Source organism: Lethenteron reissneri, chromosome 16 (genome assembly GCF_015708825.2).
Source record: "Lethenteron reissneri isolate LAM-NWPU_2019-01 chromosome 16, ASM1570882v1, whole genome shotgun sequence".
NCBI classification, from domain to species: domain Eukaryota; kingdom Metazoa; phylum Chordata; class Hyperoartia; order Petromyzontiformes; family Petromyzontidae; genus Lethenteron; species Lethenteron reissneri.
This window is the reverse complement of record NC_083794.1, coordinates 13,489,105-13,513,645: the sequence shown is the minus strand read 5'-3', so window position 1 is coordinate 13,513,645 and position 24,541 is coordinate 13,489,105. Positions and strand designations below refer to the sequence as shown.

General features: G+C 45.3%; 1 protein-coding gene across 1 annotated transcript in view; it reads right to left on the bottom strand.

The window, feature by feature from the left end:
* Positions 1 to 24,541, bottom strand: part of FBXW7 (F-box and WD repeat domain containing 7) — an 84,834-nt gene that overhangs the window by 50,205 nt on the left and 10,088 nt on the right. The window contains 1 exon segment of the mRNA XM_061552448.1: positions 24,149 to 24,541. Coding sequence (XP_061408432.1) covers positions 24,149 to 24,541 — 393 coding nt within the window.

The following is a 24,541-nucleotide window of genomic DNA, read 5'->3' as shown; positions in this document are numbered from 1 at the left end:
TTTGATTATTGAACATGTTTAATACCTGCAGAGACTTGATGACTTAATATGTTGCCAATAATTGAGGATAAACTCAATAAGGTTATAATATATTGCAGGAAGTCAAATATCTGTACACACATCAAAAAGAGCAACACATATCATGCCATAGCAAACAGCAATGATGTTATTCATAATAAACAACAATGATTTTGCTTGATAAAATAATTAAAAGGAACATATTACCTACGAGAAGCAGTGAAAGTTGAAAAGAATAACCATACCTTATCTTATCATTGTTTTATTAGCTTTACAACCATGACGAACAGGCAGGTAAGTGAGAGATTTGCATGGCCCAGGCTGATGAGACTTGTGATTTTTTCTCTCTACCAAATGAGAAGTCATGCACCGAGGGCAGAAAGACTTAAGCTGGGATAATATTGGGCCCAAGTGAATCCCATGCAACCTATTCATGCAGGATGCAATGGAGTGTGAACGAATGGTGAGCCGACGACCTGGCTATGCCTCGCAGCGGCTCAGGAAAGAGACTGCACATGCCGTTTGCTGAAATCCCCTCCCGCCACACAATATTTTGACTGCATGAATCAATGCATTTTGTCAGCTTTTAGTGTGGGGGAATTACCTATGCCGACATATTCGCCATAAAAAGTAATTGCGGCATTACAAAATATATTGCCTACAAAAGTGTTGGAGCCCTACATCGCATAACAAACAATCAACCACTCAGTATTATCCATGCAATAACGTTTTAATGAACACTAGTTCACAACGGTTCTACTTAAACAATGTCCAGATTAGACAGCTAATTACCACTACCAAGAGCGTGGTGACGCTTCCCAACTGAGACGGTGGCTGCCGACCGCCCACTGGTCACGCTGCCCTGCACCTGACCCCTGTAAGCCTCCCCTGCAAGCCAAGCACGGAATGCGTTACTACAAAATCATCAATCAGCGCGTGATCTCCCTGGGAGCCACGCGAAGCTGGGCGGAGTGCAGCAGTCGCAGGCTTTACGCTCGGCAGGAAAGGGGACACACCTCCTTTCTCCGGAATCGGTTTTTATTTGCTCAACCGGTGTTTAGTGCAGTCCTCCTAATGAGCCTGGAAATTCGAGTTTGACTCCTGACCACAGGTAACATCAGTGGTGGGAAATATGTGAACTGGATTCTGGGTCCCCCTTTAACAAACCCGGTGGATGACAGCAGTTGGGAGGTCTTTATCCAGCAGTGGATTGGCAAAGGACAGCATAAATAAACTGGCCGAGTGGCGTTGTTGGCAATGCTCGAGTTTCTGTTGCAAGGTTGGGAGTTCAATCCTGGTCAGGGGGTTCACTTAGGCCCTTATTCCGAACTGATCAATAAAAATGATTATCACTTTGTGGGAAACAAAGAGTGACCACGTGATGGACAAGACCGGTGCCCACCGTGGTCACGTGACATTTCCACCACTGTCTCAGGAGCGAACAAAAAAAATGGGTGCTGCCCCAATGGTTGTTGGAGCATAACGAGACTTTGTTGAACAAATGACTATCACCTGTTGAGACGAATAAATATATAAGTTCCATACCTTTACAAATAGAGTAACAAAATACAATGGAATTCACATTTAATTTAGAGACAATTCAGAGGCAACGGTGCTATTCTACGAAAAGACCTTGGCTTCTGTGTGTTGTGTGTTTCTTTATCTTGTCAATGTCACGTATAAAAAAGGCATATACTTTTTTTTACCCACTTTATCAAATGCTATCATTCCAGAATCCGAACCAAAACTACAAAAGAAAGACGTCAGAGCCTCAAGGCCATTTAGACAGCCAATTTCAACAGTTGCTAGCACTCAACAGGTCCATTCAGAATTCCATACAAGTGCCGCTATCTTTTCCAAGACAACGTCGTGCCTTTTCTAAAGCGTGCAGATTTTTTAAAAATAAAATACGCAATTTTTTTTCTTGAGAGGCAAAACTGTGAAATAAAATATAACGGATTCTGACGTAATTAATATGTTTCCAATCTCAAATTATGATTTCTCATGCTCATATACATACGGCTAATTGACAATAACTTTGCATTTATTTAAATTAAACAAAAATTGACGCATATCAGTTACATGTTACATGTTGACAAATATAAAGCAAGCTTTATTGAAAAATCTTACTGAATAATGCTGCAGGGCAAAAATGTAAAAGACATTTCTGGGGATCAATCTTACAAATCCTCAATGGCAATTACGCCGAGCGAATGAACCATGAACGAAATGCCACGCCAGACGAGGGGACCGGCGCCACAAATAATAAGACTGCAACGCCGTAGAAACTCTACTGGCTGAAACACAGCCAAGCTCTCATTTTTCTCCAAAAGGAACCCATTAGAATTCAACTTCTTTTCTTTTGATAAATATGGCAAAACGCCACTGGGTAAGAGGACTGATATAACGCTGAAGTAGGAAAAATTTAGGAACAATTGGTTTGGGCTATAGACTTCATCAGGACTAATAATATGACAGAATAAAGACAATTTAGTTTTATTCTGAGATAGATATATATATAAAAAAACAAATCACGTGGCTACATTCCCTGCATGCCAATGTGTAATGGAAATGGATTTTGCCAAGGTCTAAACGCAATTTGTCAGACACCGACGAAGCAAGCGCAGGCAATCACACGCAGCGACTCAAAGAGTCCGTCTCTCGCGACACGGCAGGAGGCCGTAACGACGAGCCATGCATTTCCCACTTGTTTTCGTCTCGTGCCTTTACATCCCTTTATTGCGGTACCACCGGGCCTCTGCCTAATCAGTGCAGCACTCCCAGCTCACGCCCCGTGTGTCTCAAGCCCAGAGCAGACTTGAGAAAGAATCGAGCACAGCGAGCCGACGTCGTCCCCCACAACTTAGTTTGAATCAACGCACATGAAGGTGAAATCAATAGAGTGCCTTAAATGTCAACAATTGCAGTAAGACAATCGTTGTAAAATGTTAGCTTTCAAAAAAAGATAAAAATACGTATAGGACGTACACGCAGGGGTGGCTTAATAAAGCTTTACAATCTACCTATTTATTTGATCAAAACGGAAACAAAGTCGGTGGGCATTTTAAATTTGTCTCTTGAGGGCGTGTCTCTGATTGAATTTGGCCAATGCAAAAGCCTGCTACAGCCGGTGACTAATGGTGCCGTGAGAATCCGCACCATATATTTTACTGAACTAAATATCTGGCGACTCAACTCTATGGAGAGAATATGGAAACAAATATCCTGGAGAATGACCTTTCATTTTTCTCTATTGGAAACTGCAGTGGCGTTATAAAAAGGTGCTGATGGCTTTAACCAAATGTGGATCAATAACAGGAAGGTGTGATATCTGTCCATCACCTGGCTTCGGGTGAATAACAATGCATAGCACCCACACTTACATTACTGCGTGCATGTATACAGTAGAAACACAAATATCGTAAATCCAGTCGCAGCCACAGTTACGGTTGAAAATAAACCCTGTTCTAGCACTACGTGCAGTACATCGACATGCCCCAAATCATTGCAACTGGCCAGGTTTTATTAAGACCCCTGGTTAAAAAGGCCCATACTGCAGCTGCTAACTGCAATGTTACACACATGAAAACGAGCGCAAATACCACAATAACAATGAGACACGGCCAATTCCATGCTCTCGTGGGGGTTATGGATAAACACGTATAGGACGTGATAGCTATCAAAGTTAAGTTGAATTTCAATGCCATTACCTGGTAGGCCACACATGGCCAATCTCCCAAGACATTGACATAAAAATCGCACGAGTCTGAGGCCAATCAGCGAGCACACACGCCGAGCAGATCAATGCTAAGCGCACACTCGGAAATTCGAGCGGCCGTTCGTCTGCCTCTATGCAGACAAACACACACAGACCACATTGGACGTGCCGCGCACAAGTGAAAAAACACAGGGAGCTGTCTCATCATTGTCCAAGATTCGGCAGTGGTGAGAAATATCCAACGATGGAACGGCAGTAGCAAAGTGGCTAAGAGCAACTCTATTCCATTCCATTGCAGCTCAAACTCGCCTCCCGATAAACATCAACACTCAACTGCCGCCGCCGCCGCCACCACTTTTAATGCACGGGACCCATAGACTCCAAATCACTAACAGCACGCCATGCTTTACAAATCAACTCCCTCCGAGTTAAGGATGAAGGCATTAGGCATACAGTCGGGTACAAAGCACAATTCCGGACACGAAAACGCATGCTCAAAGAATTGATGCAAACGCATGCAGTTAAAATGGCAACAATGAGGGCTGAAGCAACAGTGAGCAAAATACAAGCCCGAGGGTACCTTACCAAAGGTCTGATTCTTAAAATCGCCATCAGTAACTCCATGGTTCAGGCTGTTTGAAGGGCACCACTTGAACCAGTCGCCATTATTTCATTGCGGACGCTGCCCTGCCTGTCCGTGGCAGCTCAGATGCTGGGTTCATTTCGTCAACCTGTGCCGACCGTACGTCAGAGCCCATCACAAACAGCCGAGTCGTAGCGTGCGTGCGATCCCTCCCATCCGTCTCGCTGGATGTGCGGGCACGCGTGCGCACACGCGCGCGCACAAACACATGGGCGCGAACGCCGCGGTCCGAGCGTACGGCGAGAGTGGAGAGCGGAGCGTCGCGCTCTCGCATGAAATCCTGGCCTCTTACGCCTAATTGTTCATCTGGAGCAGCTCATCCGACCCCTCCCTCTCAAAGCCTCTCAGCCTCTCAGCCTCCAGTCTCTTACGCACACAGACACGCACGCCTACACGCGTGCATGAGCTCAGTCGGCCCACAACAGCCCGCACAGATCGCCTTCCGCTCACAAACAGAAACGATCACCCTGCCTTGTTGCCATGGTGCCCTCAATTTGTGCCCAACTTTTTTTTTTGCCTCTTTTTCTACGCCGCATGAGTTAACGACTGATGGAGCTCAGTATGCTTCCTGAATTTAGCGTGCCAATCACAGGCATATAATCAAATAAACAATGGGAAGGAAGGGATGTGAGCAATGTGGGGGTAGACAGATTGAGAAGGTGCCATGTCTCATGCTGGGATGTTCATCTGAAATGGCATGCAGTATTCGTAATTCCACAAATATATTTTTATATACAAATACGTGTGAACAAAAACAAAGATGGGTAACAAAACCCAAAATTTATGTTTTAAACATTGCATTAATGAGTTTATGGATGACAAAACAGACCCTAAACAGCCATTTGTTTGTAAAACTTCCATTATCATCCATAAAATTACAGCAAAAAAATATATTTGCCTGCAACATCTGTTCATCTTATTCCACGTGGGAAGATGATATATGAAGTAAAATAATAATTTCAATGCCGTTTGCTGCTTGGCATGCAGGCATCCAAGTCACATAAGTGGTTAACAGTTTTCATACTTGTGAAAGCTATTTAAGATGATGCACAACCTTGGTCATGCAAACTTTAGCAACATGCATAACAGGGTACTGCACAAAAGCCATTATAACCTGCTGCTAAAGTTTAATTAGACTACAGCCTTTACATTACGAGATCAGGATCCTTCAAATTGTGCTCTATTTCATTTCTAATCTACAGTTGCCGAAGCTGTTTAGTAATCATTGGTAGTTCTAAAAGATAGGCAGTCCGAATGTGTTGTTAAGATCGTGAAATATGTATTTCTTAGAGCTCTTTGTCGATTCACTGGTCTGGATAAAAGCCTCTCCAATGCCATGTTTGTCACTGGGGTTTTTCAATAATACTTCATCATGCTGGTCACTGTGGGTTGGTGAAAGGTGGTTCCAGGAATGGTTCAGCTGTGGACTTGCCACTGATGTTAGCTGAGGTCAGGAACCAAACCCAGGCGGCCAGCTTTTGAGCGCAGTGCCCAAAGCAGCCCAACACCGTTTTACTCCTATGGAATTATACGCTCTCCTAATTATCAGGCTTATGACACAAGTTGTTGCTGCCCATAAACTACTCATCACAATCATGGGCTAAGTCACTATAGCAGAGGTCCAAACTGGCTTCAGACACCAATTACACCCGTGACAGTGAGGAATATAACCCAAGTCACTCGAACTTTATCAGTAAGCCAACACTAAATCACCACTGCCCTTTACCTCACATGAAGACACTCGTGAGCACAGACACACCCACCAACACCAAACCGTTCAGCACCATTGAGACATAAGACACATTCATTTTTTATTCTACTAAATGTAGTTATCTACAACACAAAAACAGCCAAAAAATACAAGACAACGCAGATCAGACTGCACGGGCGCACAGAAATTGGAATCACTTGTGGGTTTTCAAGGACACAGGCGCTGCCGCCGATTGTGCATCTGTGGCAGCGTGATAAACGTGGGGGCCGCGGCCACCCACAGCGCGGGGCCACCAGGGCACTTGGCCCACCGCCACCACCACCACCACCACTGCTGCTGCCACCGGCGTTTGGACAATCAACCTCCAGCAGCAGCAGCAACAGGCCCGCGAGTGGAGACCCTGAAGCCCAGTCTCACAGGAGGCTTTGCCCACTTAACGGCCGTCGTCCTTTAAGCCCTCAAGGAACGGCGTAACCATTAAACGTCTCATTTGCATTTTACAATGGCACAGGAGAATAGCTGACATCGAGTAACAACCTCCATTTATGCCGTTTATGGGAAGACGCATGACTTTTGTCGTGGGACTGAAGTTGCATTTACATGTTTCGTGGAAAGCACCCGCAGCCCAAAGCACGGATTCAGCGGCAACAATATTCACGGTTGTGGAAAATAAAAGATCAGCGAAGCTTTAGCAAACCCTACGGTTTTTAGGAATGGCGCAGTCAACCAAATAAATGAAAAACCAAAGTGAGCTGCATTCATTGGGCTTAAGTCAGTGTCCAGTGACTTTAGCTCAGAGATATGAATATGGCAACAGGGCGTTTGATTGATGCACTTGCATGGTCTGGCAGCCCCAACAATTGAAATTTTACTTCAGACTTTCTGGCCCAAGAGAAAGGAAGCCATTGGGCTGCTGTGCATTATATTCAAATTCATTACATCTCACCGTAACGTAACATTTCAATGTGAGAGCATGAAAGAAGAGTGCACTATGCCACCTACCAAATTACGTTTGAATATGTCAAACTTTGCCAAATGACATCCAGTGGAGTAATAATTTTATCAATGCTCTCGATAACTTTTTAGAAAGAAAATTATGGATGGAAATAATACCCAAAAGTGCAAGTATATCTACACCAATGAAAGCTGTATTATCTTTATGAAACACTTAAGCGATAAGCATATGGCCCAGACTGCACTGCCCTTTCTCAGCAAAGAGCCCCACCCACCAGGAAAGGTAACCTCCTTCACCTGCGCTATATGAAAAAACATCAACAGTGACACACTGAAGCGCCTCATGTGTCAAGCTATGTGCAGAGTAGCAATCTTTGCTGCGAAGGTAATTCATGACTTTTTAGGGTTCTGTCACCTGTGGACCCTGTTTCATGCTTCAAAAACAAATCGGTGAAAAAATAAGTGCTTTTTCAGTCGCGTTGGCCCAACACGTTCACCACATGTGTTACGGCACAGGCAATAAAATCCCTAATCTTGCACCCTGCTGTCTCCGCCTGGCAAAATATTACAGACCGTATCGGTCTGGATTCAAACCATCTTAAGGCCATCATCCCAAGCACAAAGCAGCCCCAATCTGTCTACACAGCAGCCATTATGGCAGATGCGTGGCCTTCACTTCCCATTAATCCTGCTGTTGAAAAAGTAAAGCTCTACGTACTATGCAACGTTCATATGAAAAGTGACACTGCATCCTCACAGCTACAACAAAGCATGATGGAAAAACGATCGCAGTGTCGTAATGCGTACGCGACGTCATCATTAAAATCCTTTTTGGTTTATTGAACACAAATGTACTTGCACTTGCAATACAATTGTGTACCGAGACAACGGGTTGAAATATTAAATTGTGTTGTAACAGCTGTCTTCAACTATTCTTCTGCTTTGCCTGCAGTGTTTGAGATAGTGGGAATTTCTTTCAAAACGAGCATTGGCAGGAGACACAAAATGTTATTTCAATTTCAATTTGAAAAATGTCACTCGTTGCGGAAAGGACTCGCCTTTTAGTAAAGCTCGTGGTATTTATAATATCCGATTTTAAATGTAAGCAACGGAACAACTACAACACCACAACATCCAATACACAAGCGACAGGGAATAAATTGCCGTCACGACAACCGTGTTTGGACACTGAATAAACACCACAAAGTCTTGGTTAACCAGATTTCACGAGTCAAGACATTTTGGAAATGTTCTGGCTCACACGGCGGGTAATAATGACGACTCCCGACCTGCAATCGCAATGTGGCAATATATTTCTTTTGAGCAGACAGGTATGTTTGTTGGGGGCAAAACATTACTGCACAATCAGATATCTGTGCCACGTCAGCACACTGCAAAGGGGGGGGGGGGGGGGCCCCATTAATATATTATTCAGCACCTGATATGCATGAGCTTTCATAGTTGATTTACCTATTTATTTAAGCACTTTAGCGATGGTGCCAAGCTTAGATGCAACATACTATTTACAATGTGGTCTTGCCGTTGGGCTGACATGTCATTGCAAATGTGGTTTATGGCTGTTACACGCAATTACACAGCTCGGTGAACAATATTCAATGAGCAAAATAATTTTGTCCATTCAATATATTTCCAAATAGTATTTTAGAACTGTGTAAGTTAGTTCAGGAACATAACAGTATATGTAGGGACCAGGAAATGTTATGAATTGAGAGACTATGGAAACATGCTTCAGAAGTATAAATGGTAATTAAGTAGAATATAATCTTAGAAGCAATTTGTTACATGCAAATGCTTTGAAAGCTTTGAAAATGCCATCACTGCCACTCAATATTCAGTGCATATTCTCCAGCCTAAAAACATGCGCTTCCAGCAAAGCAACAACTGTGCAATAAGTCATTAACCATCATCCAAATTGCATTTCAATCTGCAACCGTAAAAATCAATCATGTGCTAAAACACATTATGGAGGTACATTTATTTTCCGCCGTGCTTAATGCAAACAACTATCTAATTCTTCCTAATGGCTGTTTTTGTTTGCGATATTGACCAAGAACTGTGTCTTTATAAACAGAGAGAGAGAGAGAGCACTGCTTGGGAGTACCTATTTGAGCGCGATGCTTTCAATCAATATTCCAAACGTGCATCGATTCCCAAAGGACCATTCACCTTCTTGTAGAACACTCAAAACTCAAAGAAATATTATCATGATCGATATCACTAGCCATTCTCATTCTACTGCTGAATGAAGGCTTCTCCATCGTTAAACAGATATCCAATCCAAGCATGAAGTGGAAGGGCACTGTTTGCACATTGCAGATTACGGAGAAAACTTAAAACATTGAAGAAAAAAACGTTCACACAGCACATTGCTAAATGACCTGTTTTTAGTTGCTATGTCAGCACACGCTTTGAGAAAACAAAACCGGCATGGAAATTAAACACTTAAAGAGTTACAAAGCATCTAAAAGAGGGCATTATACTTTTTCAGCAGACCGAACTCTGGACATAAAGTCAATACCCTATAGTACGTAAGAAGGATTATTGAGTGGCCTCTGCAGTTGATTCACAAGCAGCACGTCTGCAAAGCAAAATGGAATCGGATTGGTCATAAAACACATTGTGATTATATGCACGCTGCAAAATCACAGCTACTGCTAAACCATTACAAGATATGTCAAGACGGATACATGACAACACTCCCGGCAACAATAAAAGAACATAACTTTTAATAGGACTGTATATATATATATTTTTTTTACTTTCCAACAAAAAACTAATTTCCAAACCCCCTCCCCAAGCCATACACAAAACGGGGCCTTGCTGTCAAGTTGCACCAAGCCTGAACACAAGCCACTGCTTTCAGGCAACCATGTTGGGGAACACGTGGAGGACAACATAATAATACTGGTAGGAACCTCCTGGTTACACCAGCCCACAGGGGATTATTGTGTCTGTCCATCCTGCATCCAAAAATGGGAGGGGTGGGGCTGGGTGGAGAGGGGAGGGTGGGGAGGGGCTGGGTGGGGGGTGGGAGGGGTGGAGCTGGGTGGGGAGGAGCTGGTCACCCCGTGGTGCCCTTATAAAACTCAACGTTTAACCTACTCACGCCGGCTTGTGCCCACCCTCACAGTCGGCCATATTTGCGGAATACACCACGCCGCCGTTGACCCTGGCCATTGACCGAGCAACCCAACGTTCCTACCAGCTCCCTCCGCAGGAATGTGTTCATGGCCAATTACACTCATTGAATTGATGCGCAGCTCTATGTACAAGCCCCACATTGGATGATTCATGTTGTAAGAGTATTATCAACAATAATGATAACAGTCATATTTATTTATCCAGAAAAGGTTTTCCACGAGTCTGCTGACTCTTGGAATGCTTGGTCAAATATTTCATGAGTGCACACAGAGAGAAAAAATGCATATTCTTTGGTTTTATTCGGTAAAGTCACGTAGGTAAAAAAATAACATAAAATAAAATAAACAACTAAATTAAATCAAAACGTTTCGGGTGCAACACAAGCGTCCGTCATCAGTTGGGGACAAAAACAGCGAAGATAGTTGCTGAAATATGTCATACTAAAGAAAATTTGGATAGCAGGCATGTATCAACGCATCAAGTCAAATTACAACTTAGTCTAGCCATAACACATGCAATTCATAATTTGTGTAAGAGTCGATTATTTTACATCCATGTGTAAAAGTCACCAAAAAAAGCGAATCATTTCATGAAATCTTGAAGCCAAGTTGAAACAATTAATAAGAATCTGTATTTTTCCTGGAGAAATCAGACGAGCTACAAAGCTGTCATCAAACAGCAAGGCGGGGGGAGGAGGGAAATTATCACTTCGCCAAACAGATCGGCCCGCAATCCACCTGATGCAAAGCCGCCTACTGGCCACCCGATCTCTCCTGGCCCCCCGATCTCTCCTGGCCCATCTCGTAGCAGCTACATGTAGGAGGTCGCAGTGTGTGGTATAAACAAGGGCTGGTTTAAAAAGGGACAGGAGGGGGGATCCCTTGTTTTACAGGCACCACTTAAGCCAGAGCGTGGCACAAAGCCACGGCTAGGCAGGGCGTGAATATACAAACGTATGCTGCACAGGTCCAAGGCCACAACAACAACATAGATTCTGTTGATTGGATGTGACAAAACGAGCACCGCATTTAAAAGAAAGTTATCTGAACATTTATTACGCCATTGTGGCACGTTTACTGCGCATTATACAACACACGTTTTAAGCCTATGACTAAATCATCTGGAATGCATGAGACCTTGTCAGATCTCGAAATATACTTAGGGCTGTGCCTGGGATAGTGCTTGGTTGGGCGATTACAATGCATAAAACGGGCGTTATAAGCTGCTGCCGGGCTCCGTGGCAGCGTAGCAAAATCAATTGTTGTACTGTACGTCTATGTTCCAGCATCAGTGGCGAGCGATATATGGAACCGGTCCTGCCGCCCGGCCCGCCCACCTTCACCAGCCCGCACTGCCTAGCGCGGTGAAGTATGGTCAAACGTTCCCCTAATTGGGGAGGCCCTCATCCAGGAGTAGACGGACAGAAGAGATGCATGTGTGCACATACAGTGAGTGCATGCAGAATGATTGCCCGTGTCAACACCGCTCGACTCAGCCCCCGTAGCAGCCAGCCGCGGAAGCGATGCACGATAAGCGTTAATGACACGTTCAGCGACCGATGGCCACGATTTTAACGTACGCATGAATATTGCAGTAAAGAACCACCCACAGCTGAGCGAATATTGGGAAAGGTGATTGACATTGCTGGCAATGTGCCACAAAGACTCATGTCAACAGCACGGACCCGCACGTCGTGATGACACTGCGCCTGGAAAACGTAGCGGTCAGCGTTCTCGCCGGCGAGAAGTTATGCATGGGATTGACGGGTTTGAATTTTTGCAGCCGCTCCAGTCATGCTGCAAGGCATCGCCCAGAGCCTGCTGTGCGATAAAGTGGATGTTAAAAACTCCAGGGCCAACATTCGCAATCAAAAGGCCGTTGCGTTTTGCCAGTCACGGATATAATTTGCCGTATTTCAACGTACCCTACGAATGCTAATTCTGTAATTAAAACACTTACCCCGAGGGGCCTGGCCATCCCTGCAAAGAGCACAGCATTTCTCATCTCTGCGCAGAAAAACACCGCATCAACAAATCTTAGGTTAAAATGATAAACCGTTATTAAATGTACTTACTGTACATAAATTATTACGCGTGTTAATGTTAAGTATTCAGTTTGTGTATTTTTTAATGTTTTTGCAGGCCATCTGTTGTACGCATGCATGCATGCTGAACTTCCTTGGCACCGTACGTAGCCAACCATGCTCGTGGGTTGTGTCATTCCACAGCTGGGAGATGGCCTCCCCCATACCTCGAGGTGGATGTGGAGGTTATCTGTCCATACGTCACAAAAGTGCGGGTTTGTGCACGCAGTGAGCTTAGATGTAGAAGCTAATAAGTGCTGTACAACAATGGCTTTCGCTACACTGCCCTCTACTGTCCACCATGCAACCCTGCAGCCTCTGGCCTACACAGTGTGCCATGTATGCATGCGGTCACCTACCCCAACATTATCCTGGATAAAGCTTCTCAACTTCCGAGAACTGATGACATCAAGTACCATTCCGAGCGTTTTGGTCATAGACACCATCAATGTAATTGGACAGAAACTACTGGATACTGCAACCAAATATATCGAGGAACAGCTGAACAAACCTCCACATGTGCATTGAGCAATCTCCGGGCCAAGCTATATGAGTGCGCTCTGCAATGATGCACGAGGAACGCAAACGATGTCTGTTCGCACTAATGGGAAAGGCTTTCTACCCTGTGCCTGCAACGGCAGCACCGCGGTTCTTAAACCACGGCACTCGACAACAGCTTTTTGCTGCACCACTGCCCACTTCCGTCTCTGAAGGCCTAAAAACAACAATATCAGACTGCTGCTGCTCTCTTATTTAACGTCACAAGAGTATGCAAGGCATCCTGCTTTCACGGGATCACGGCACGTGATTCCCTTGGAGGGGGGTGGGCGGGCGTTGCTCTTTGGGGTGAGCGAGTTCGGAATCCCGGCAAGTGCCGCCATCTGGTGGAGGATTATGTTGACGTGCTCCTGGAATGCATTTTTCTTCCTACAAAATAACAAAAAAATAACCAGCCAAATTTTTTTAAAGTGGGATTTGGAGGGCAATAGGAATATCTCGTGGGGATGATGCAGTCACCTTCTGGACACCCAAGTAGAATTCGTAAAAAATATAAAAGGAAAAAGAGAGCTGAAAAAATAAAGCACCACAGTGGGGTTAAAAGGAAGACAGCTGGCGGACATTTGACTTATTACATTTGGCCACTTCAAAATGTGCCAGTGTCCAAGCCAGACTAGCCAGGCGTATCTGCATATTGAATAGGCGAGGCAATATACTGCCACAGCTTCACCACTTATGTTTTATTTTTAAAAGTTAGAATCTACTGGAGGGAAAAAAATCAAAACGAAAATGGTTAAGTGTGAGATTCAGACTCGCGTGTTTGCATTACATTGCAATGGTTTCTAGGCACACAAACGATTAAAGCACTTTCAATTGGGGATACTGCAGCAATGAAACTGATTGTGTTAATTACAGGACACGGGATAATTAAAAACAAACTATAAAGCCCCGGGTGTCCTAGCCAATGTGATGGTGCCACATTGATCACGCGATCACAGTGAAGTTACACACGGTAGGATTGGCTGGGAAGACACGGAGGGGTTTGTCATTTCATTTCCCAGACGCCCTCGCTTAATTACCACATTCACGACTCGCGGCTTGGTGTTTCTTAAGTGAATAAGCGTAATTATGTCACAATGGCTAAAGCAGGAAAAAAATGAGGTCTGCAAAGCCGGAGGCATTCGTTAGCTGTAAAATTCATCACACAACAAAACCCCGCTTTGCTTCATATAGCATTTAATAAAGTATTTATCAATAAATTAGCACCCATTTCCTGCTGGGTGGATTGTATGGAATGACGCTAATACAATTTGGTGCTGCTTTTATTGCACATCTTACGCAAGCCCCAAAATTAAATCAGTCAATTATTTATAATTGTTACTTCAGCGGTAAGAAATTTTTGAATTGATGTGCCTGGCAGAAAAATGCAAATACAGGCTTCCTAAAAGTGCCTTTAAATGTTCTCTATAATTCAAAAATGTTCTCTATAATTCAAAAATGTTAAGCCCCTTCGTCAATCGACTGTTGGATGAAGGCCACTTCTTCCACCGTTTCAGTCATTGGGGTTGTTTTACCATACTTCACCATCAGTGTGGGCTGCTGAAGGAGGAAGGACCGTCTAGGATCAATTCAGAAATCACTCGCCAGGGATGTTGGGCCTGGCCAAAAATCTAACTTGGTTCACTGGATTCATAGTGCGGTGCACGCGAACCATTGCACCGCCACCACGGTCCTTGCAATCCACGATTCTACAAAGTTCCGCTCTGCCGCATTCCCGTCTCAAGGAATGAGGCCCAACAAGGCTAACCCTGTGGGTTACTCCGCGGGCCAGACACTCCCACTTCCAATGGGGGAGCATACGAAAGCTAAGACTTAGCTGCCCAACAATGTTGGCGAAACATAAAGCAGGGGCCGTGAAAAGCGCACGCACACTCGTGACTGGCTCTCTGGAGGGACAGCCCACACCCATGCGTGCCTCCGTGCTGCGTGGACTTGCAGTCCATACCACAGGCGAGCTCAAAATATAATTTCATGAAAAAAAATATATAATAAATATGCTATGAAGAAAGGAGAATTGTCCTGAAACGTCACCTACTTTACACGTTTCCTTTTAAGGCATGTCGAACATTTTTGTAATTTGTGCTTTGTACACCAATGCCGACGCAGTATCACCAAATAATTTGTCATGCAGGCACTCTCAAATGTTCAGGTTGCGGAGTGACGGTGCTCACCCACACATTTTCGAAGGGCATGTGCTGGTTTAATAATCAGCTGCTCCTCACTTGTCGATGGTAAATGACTCAGTGCAAAGGTGACTGAAAATGGGTTTCTTGGCGAGCAAACTGATTTTATTTTCATGCTTGTTTCGCCAGAAAAGCCTCACAATCTCAACTCTTTTTCAGGAGGGTCCTGCCAAGTTTACACAGTAGAGGGCGATGATGCGGTGTGCAACTTAAAAATTAGTACATTTGTAATGATTTTTTTTTAGCATTGGGATGATTGGCCAATATCAATAACATGAAGTTTCTTATAGCTACAAGAGAAAACCTGAGGACCCGAAAAACTCCATGCAGAACAGCGGGAGAGCATACAAACACCACACAATGGCACCCGAGTCAGGAATCGAACCTAGGATTTGCTGCAGGGAAAAAGTGTCACCTCTGTGCCCTGCTGCCCAATTTCTATAAGAAGCAACAGATGAACTACACATTACATATCTGAATCATGTTCGGTCTAGGTTAACAATAAATGGTATCGCCTAATTTTCATACATTTGCATTACCCGTAAATAATAAATGAGCGTTAATTGTAATTGAAATGCGTACATACACTTATAAACACATTAAAATGTATATTTTACATGCCCAAACCCAGCAACGAATGCTAAAATTGTACACACACGGATAGACTTTCATGTGCCCCAAGCAAGAACGGCAGATGATTACTCCACAACTGGCTAAAACCTAACAACTCAATTAAGCTGTCCAATCACAGTGCCTCTGCCGTGGAGCATATTCACCCTGCTCCCGTGATCTTCAAACTTGTCCCTGGAACAGATTTTTATTTCAAGAGCGTACATGGTGATCCCAGAGAATTGTCACAATTTTTTTCAACGATTCCATTTCTTAAAAAGGAACTAAATGCATTTCCATGTTAAATGATGCACCAGGAGATCTGAGTTTGATTCCCAACAATGGTTTATCATCAGTGGTGAGTGATGTGGACCGGTCCTGGCACAACCCACCCCAACCCCTTTTTCACCAACCTGCACTCAACAGCATGGTGAAGCGTGATAAAAACAACCCCCATAACCGACCCAGCATGAGAAGGCTTTCATCCAGCAGTGGATTGACAAAAGATACGTACAATATTGTTATTGTTGACCGCAAAATAAGTTATATTTCTCAACGTGTATTTGTCATGTATTTGTTTCAAAATACAAATAAAAAATACCGAAAATTATCTGCCAGATTGTATTAGTAATGTGGGCTACTTAAATTCTCTGAACTAAAATAATAAATAAACATGCATTTGTTTACACAGACTTTGCTCATTAAAACAATTGTGCATCATTTCCACCGGTGAGAAATGATTGCATTTTCAAAAGTCGAATTACTATAATGACAATAAGTAACAACAGCTGGCGCTTACAAGTGTGCATTTGGCAAAAAGATATAATTTCAAAAGTTATACAAAATTTTGGTAGTTTGACAATGTGAATGGTAAACAAATGAGCACGCAATGGCCCATGGGTCATCCTTCATAATTCCACCCAAAGGAATGGGCCAGGGAGGCCACTGCGCGAAAGCCACACGCGCACATCACGTCCGTAAGCACCACATGCACTCTGCGTAAAAATGGAAATGTCTGTAGTTGCAGATTAAGTGTATTCGAGAGTCCATGGCATTAGCTTTGACATTTTAAAATGACAATGCATGAAGCGAATACATGTGACTCTTTAGATATGAACACGAAGCACTTTGCGCTAATTTGCTGTTAATATCCGAATTTGAATTGTGGCGTAACGCATTCTGCACACGTACATCTCCACGTGAAATGTTTACCTCAGTTAAGTGAAAAACTTTGAAGCAAACCACATTTTGGAAGGGTCATCGGGAAATCCCTTCACGTTTTGTTCTTGGCATTGCGCTCACAAACGGCTGCGACACGGGTAAAGGGTATGGGGGGGGGACTGCTGTGCAAACTTATCCACTAAACCTTGGGACCTGGTGATGAACACAACGCTCAAAATAGAAGCCCTCACGTCCATCTGACTAAATCAGGATTTGTCTATGCACCACATGCGCGCACTGTAATGAGCACGGTGTGCGAGCGTTTGAGGTTTCATTGTGTAAAAAAAAAATCAAGTGCACGGGTGAAGTTTTTTTGTTGCTGCGCTACTATGAAATCAGTTCAGAACAACAACCTAAAATATATATGTGCGAACCATCGGCCATAAGAAAGTGGATTGTAAATGGGTCGCGGAAACATATTAAAAAAATGGCTTTTGTCAGGTTTCAAAGAGCCGGCCTAGTGACGACTCAACATGATTTTAATCTACACTGTTCCGCACAAATGATCCACACACATACACGTAAGAACAGATAAATGGGCGAATATTGCAAAGGCGCGCACACCGAAAGCTGTCCTTCTCAAAGCTCAGCCGCCAATGGCTCGAAAAGGCAACACCGCGGGAATAAATTCCTCGTGCGTTTAGAATCAAACGATCCCAAAGATGGTCACTGATCTGAATGCCATTAAGCACTGGGGGGGCCACAGTCTGGAAATTAGATTGCGGTTCATCGAACAAAAACAGATGCTGTTACTAATATAAGCTTGGCGGAGGGGGGGGGAAATGCCATGGCGGCTCTGTCCACTCATGCTCCAGTGCTCACGACACAACCAAATGTTGCTGGGCAAACAGTCCCTGAAGATCTCACAAAAAAAACAACCCCGGGGCAAGATGAAAAGCGGGGGGTACGAATTATTTGTTTAGTTGTCCCTTCCATGCTTTGACATTGGTCCACATTCGACGTAAATGAAAATAATCACAATCTTACAAATCTAAATTAAAATATTTGTAGATACATTCTTTACAGTTTATCCCCCACACAAACATCAAAGGCAAGGCAACATAAAGAGACATTAAATAAGACCGTGCTGAATATTTTCACCAAAGTGGAAACATGACATCTGCAGTTCGTTTGATTGTAGTGCATGCTACAGCAATATTTTCTACCAATTCAGACAATATTTTGGAGCGGGGGGGAGGGAAACACACAGTTTCAACCAAGTGAAATAACAAATCACACCAAGGTAATAACTTAACAACACCGCGCTGTTTTGTTCATTCGAAAATGTCAATACACAGCAGGGGCTTACCTTTTTGAAACAAAACGGAAGGACGTGCACAAAGATGTCGATGGCGATGCTCATCTTGTAAAGTGGTGTCAGCCTCTGACTAGAGAGAACAACTTGACCCCGTCCTCAATTTACACAAACTTCAGCGCCTGATAAAATACGTTGTTTAACCCACTGGGGGTTTTGTTTTTCTCTTCTGCCGTTTTGCCAGAGGTCTTTGACGTCAGGAAAACCAGTTAGCTGTGGCGGACAGACTCACAATTGAGCACAGTTTATTCCCCGCTTGCCCGCCTGGCTGCCGATGCGCCCGTCCCACCACTAGGCTGCGACGCATACGCTTTTATCCAATGCCTGCACCTATGTCACGCCCCCCTTGGCAACGAAGGCGAAACACGAGCACCCGGTCAAATTAAATATAGCAACCACACTCTCAAACACAATCCCCATATCGCTACCTTTCATACGGCCCACTCAGCCGATGGTCGACCGATACATTTCCTTCCCCTTCCCGAATCTCTGTTGTAGCGTAAAACATACGCCAAACTGGGGCTCGGATGCCCTGGCAGCTGCCTCAGCCTTACTGGGTTATACCCGTAATCCCAGGGGAGGTCGGGGCAACCGGGCCAAGCCCCAGCTATTCTGCCCGTCTCTGGAATTTGTGTCTGCCGTGATCCCCATGCGCTGCTCGAACTGCGGGAGACCTGCAGTGGCCCAGGCGGGGAGCCACGTCACCTCGGACTCTGTTGGCCCACCGTAGCTGGCGGTAATTGAGAGAGGCACGGGATCGGATTTTACGCGATATCTCACACCGGGCCTCACACCTCGCAAGCCTCATGTGAAATGACATAGCGCAAAGTGGATATACTTACTGATGGCTAAATTAAATTGAGAAGTTACCCGGCCGATACGAAAAACTTAGTTTAAATAAAAAAAAAAACTACAAATAAAATAATAAGTGCTATATGATTTTTTTTATTATGTACGCCTTGTCCAAATGTAAATCAACATATGTTGTAGATTCTGGGATTATCACCATTAAAAATGCCAAGATTTATCATGCCTTTAAAAATTCTGTAGCTCTGCTAATAAAACGATCCATATCACAATCATGATCAGTCACGATAAACTCACTGCCAGATGAAGGGCTCCCCAAGCCACCACTATCTCTCATGGCCTTGCGATGGAAACGAATCCATCTAGCACCTGCACACGAGCCGATTTAATAGCTCCATCTCCACAGCGAACGTATTCTCAGACATGTTCCCTCGTTTGAATGCCATTCCATTTTTAGGCTCGCCCACCGGTCATCATCTATTCTTGCGATGTGTACTGTCCAACCCCACCTTGTAGTCAAGATGATATCTTAAAGTTGCACGTGCTGTCTAATCCCAACATTTTTTGTTGTTTCTCTCAGTGGGATTTACAAGCATGCACCTCTCCAAGCTCTGTTGTATGCTTTTCAACATTTTCTTTGTCAATGTCCATATTGCTGACCCATGGCATATTGACAACCCGTCCCTACTGGACATCTGTAAACAGAGAGCTCCATAGCTCATTGCATTCCTCCAACACAAATAAAGATTCTGATTTAGACCGATTAAAAAAAATTTGCTTTCTCAATCATGTATCCTTTCTACAGTCCATTTTAAGGGAAGGTGGGGAAACTGATCTCCCTAAGATCCAGCAATCTACTCCTTACTTGATCACCACATGTGCAAACACAAGACAGGAGGCGAACCACCTGTAATGCGGACGCTCCGATGCACTCTAACGAGGTGACGAGCACGGTGGTGACTCAGAGCTCGGTTGCTCACCTGAATGCTGATGTCGGTATCGGAGGCCCTGCATGAGATTTAGTACACCTTCACAATCCTTTCATGCCAATTATGTGCCATCACCGCAAATACTAAAAAAATAAGCACATTTTAAAACCTGTCAAAGTGGCAATTATATTGGCTTGTGAAAAATGTCTCTTGCGATAAACGGAGAGATTGAGAATGCTGTATGTGGATCACGTACCACATGCACAGCAGCAGGTTTTCAGTGCTTCACTGCACAAACAAGATCCTGCATTACGGCACTGCAGTAATGTGGAGTTAGCATTTACATCAGGAAGACGCCCATCATAACCTCCCTCATAGAATGTGCCTATGTTGTCTGTTGGCCCGGGGGGCACAAGAAAAACGTAGCAAACCCAAGTCTCTCCCTGATGTTGAGATTTATGTATTTGAGCTAATCGTGAAAAAAGATGAAAGAGATGAGATTTCTGCCAGAGAGACGTGCATGATCCACCTACAGTGGAACGATCATCCGGTGGTCTGATTACAGTAAGTGCTCCCTACATCAGCAAAATTGGCTCGGCTCCCAATGTATTTATTACACGCAAGGTGAGCCAGACGTTGAATTACGCAAAAGAAAAAAATATTTTAGGAGGCATTTATTTACAAAAACCACCTTGGAAACTGTGCAGCGCTCCTCGACTTTGTGGGCTTAAGAATTCAGAACAAAATGTGTATTATTTTACGCATATAATCTCTGCATTTATGTGTGCATCAGCAATGTGTTTGTTTGCACAGCAGTCCATTTGCTGGACATACCTCGTTGCTGTAAGAGAAGCTGCTTTGACTTGTTTTGTTTTGAGTGTAGTTCGGTCAAGATGGATTTCACTGCTTTGCCAAAACAGGCAGTCGCGTGAATTAAATATTTGTGCAACGAGACTCCATTAAAGCCCATGCAAGGCATCTGGAAGAATGACATTATTTTTGGTAAAAAAAAAAAGGATATGACTTCATTTAGTATGCAGGGCTCATGACCATGACAACACGCCCCGAGTGAAGTAAATATAACCCTGTACAGTGTTGTCACAGCCACCCTACCCCGTGACCCCTCTTGTCTGAATGACATGCCCTCCTCCTCTCAAACAAAATAATTGGGCGAGCCCACATTTATTGTCCCGATATAAGTCACCGAATCATTTACTGCGCGGTTTTCCATAAAACTGTGTTCCTGTGGTGTATAATTTTTGTTTAGAGGAGGTCAAAAACTGTCTGCTTTTGTGAGAATAATTTCTCACATCAACTCCCGTTGCCATTACTACGTGAGCAAATTATAAGCAATGCTGCATACGACAGCCACTCATTTTCTAGTTTTGCCCAATTTTAATCATGGCAGTATATTTTTAGCCTTCCTTTTTTTTTGTTAAAAAAAAAACCCTGAAGGCTGCAGATTTGCAGGCAACAGGCAATTACTCACGCTACACTCTCCGCCCGGGGAGGGGGCGACGGTCAGAGCCAACGCCTTTCTCAAAGGCTCCCCCCTCCACGGGGTCCAGCAGCCCCACCAGGAGCAGCGCCGGGCACGACGTGGCTTCTCCCGGGGGGCCCCCACAATTCCACTTTTAGACATGCGCCGAGAAACGCCACCCGGGGCCCAAAGCGAGGGGTGGACGGGCGAGCTGGGGAGGAAGGCAGCTTTTGTGTTCATCCCACTCTTGTGGGCTGGCGGCGGGGGTTGCAGTGAAAGAGTATCCACGAAATATTTACGGTGCCGATAAAAACGCACAAACCGTGAAGTGGGGAACGCGACGTAGGCCATTCTATTAAGCGCTGGCCATTTTCCCCTCGCCGTCCTAATATGCGTAAAACATAAGCTAATACCCCGCGTGTCGGTGCGCCGCGAGATTAAGCCTCGCTTACGTAATTAACAAAATGGCCGGGGCAATAAAACGTGGTGGTGGCCACCGAACAGAGCGGCGGTCCAATTACGGGGAGTTGTGGGCCGGAGGCAATGGGCCCACGGGCAGGGCCGAGAGCGCACGGGCCGCCCGCTGCTCAACGTGCACTTCAGAGCTCCTCCTCGTCGGCTGGCGGGGGAACAATTAGTCTGTGGCTGGCATGCAGAGCGGCGGTGCACGAGCCACACGTAATGAGCCGGCTCAACAAAAGGTCAGCTCCGAGGCTGTAATTAAAAAGCATCAATATGCGTGGGCAGCTTTATAGATTTCCTAAGAGCTGCTAAACACACTTATAACATTCGATTTTGGTGGCGTCCTTTTTTAAGCAAAGCCTTTGAGACGGCCTTTATGCTGCCCGAATGCTTGATTTAAAGAGAACTACGCTTTTGTGACTGGGAAGGGGAGGTTAAGTAATAAGTCGTGCAGCTGGCACACTCCGCAACCTAGTGGGCAGTTTGGTCCTGTCCCAATGAACCGGGAAGCCAAACAAGCTGTAATTCTACACTCGATGGAGCCCTACCGCCTTTTCCCACCGCTCCTTCACACCCTCCCATGGTCCCCCGTCTGCCCCTTCATTATGCTAAAAATACGGGTTTCCTCCACAACAGCAGATGGTGTGGAGTTTAAAATGCGTACAATAAAACCACAATGCCGGTGGCTGTATGTGGCAGGATGTGGTGGTTCCGCATCAAGTATGGAAAAAAGATTTTCGGTCTTTTAACTGAACACAATAACAAACACTGTGGGCACGCAGCTCAGGCACGGTTCGCATATAACATTGTCTAGGAATATAGAATAATGGGCGTGGTGATTTTTTTCTAAATTCTTTCATGTTTGGGCCAAAATTCTCACACTGGCAGGCACCGTTGATCAGCCCCTTATGTCTGCTCCACCCATAACCAGAGTGCAGTGTTTATCACGTTTATCACAGCGCTCAGTGAAATGCGCAGCGGATGCGCCCATTATCCATAAAACACCCAACTCGATAAAAGGCAGCATCGCGGTCGATGCTGCCCACGGGCAAGCTCTATGCCTATCAAAAATTACGTCCAGCATAGGGGCGATTGAAACCAAACACAAATCGATCAAACGCTATTAATTATTGCCAGCGCCTCTCCTCCACCATTTTAGTGTCCCTCCTAAATCTTCTGTACAACACTCTCCATTTCACGTACTTAATGTGAAGTGCACTAGCCGCGATTAAAACCACCACCAACCACCACCACCACCACTTGGGCTTGCAAAAAATTCAGCTGAAGTTGCAGGTTGTCTCTTGTCGCTTCTGTGAGCAGCAAAACTGCTTATCTCAATATATAAATTAGCTTAGTGTGTGTGTGTGTGCTTACCTTCCCAGACCTATCCTGTGACCAATAACAACCGGATTTTTACTTCGCCTTTCTTACATTTCTTTTTTGCAATCGTTCCATCATGTAATATTCCAATAAAAGAGGACAAACAGCAGACATGGGTGTAAAATGACAATAACGTTTAGCGTTACAGGCAATAAAACCACAGCTCAAGATTAGCATTTTGATTGTTTTGATCAAGGACTCGGCACTGCCACACACGCAGCAGCCACCAGGGACACAGCCATTCAACGGGCAGAGCGGCTGCACTCACCTTTAGCCGCTCACTTCATAGCTCGTTAACCCATTGGCGATACCGACAGCCAAGTGTTGCGTAACGAAGAAAATCCCGGAGCACGACATTCAGGTGTGGGTGCGTGTGGCCCACGGCAGTCACCACCACCACCACCAGTTGACCGCGACTTCTCCGATGGTTGCCCCATGCTGCTGCCGCTGCAGAGGCGTAAACAACCTACCTTGCCGTCGCCGTCTTCATTTTCGCCACAACCCTCCGGGTGGGGCGTGGGCAGACGATACCACACGCCGCACGGCCGCTGACAACAACAAGGGCACTGAAAATCCCCTGGCGCGGGGCTACCACGCGGCACACGGCTTCCGTCGAGCACTAAAGTACTTGGGACATCTATTTTAGACGGGGGGGGGGGGGGGGGGGGGGAGGCTTTCAGCAGTGCTATAGTAACTGCAAAACGCACGTTTGATGCACCCCCCTTTTGGTCACAGAACGCCTCGGTGTCTTCCGAGAATTTGCTTCGCCACCGACAAGACAACACAAGAACGAATTTCCTCCCATTTCTAACAATCGGCCCCTGTTTTGCTTTTTGCCCATGCCACATGTTGAACAAGGCGGCACTGGCGTGCGGCGAGATAAGGCAAGAGCGGCAGTGACTGCGGTGGTCTCACCTGGCGGAGGCGGGCGTTGGCGAGCGCCTGCTGCAAGGTCTCGTTCCGGCCCGCGCCACCACCGACGCCACCCACACCGGCGCCGCGCTCGCCCTGCGGCGCATTGCCGTTGGCCCCATCGTCCATGCTCTCCTCGGCGCCCTCCTCCTCCTCGTCCTCCTGCATCTCTTCGTCGCTGTCCTCCTCGTCCTCGTCGTCGTCCATACCCCTGCGGTCCCCCCGGTCGTCGTCGTCGTCCTCGTTGACGTCCAGGCTGCCGTCCTCGTCGTCAATGCTCACGATGCCCTCCTCCCTCTCGTTGACCCCTCTGATGCCGTGCCCGTTGTGAATTCCCCTGTAGTTGTTGTTGTTGTTTCTTCAGCTGCGCCCAGCGTTGTTCCTACTGCTACCAGG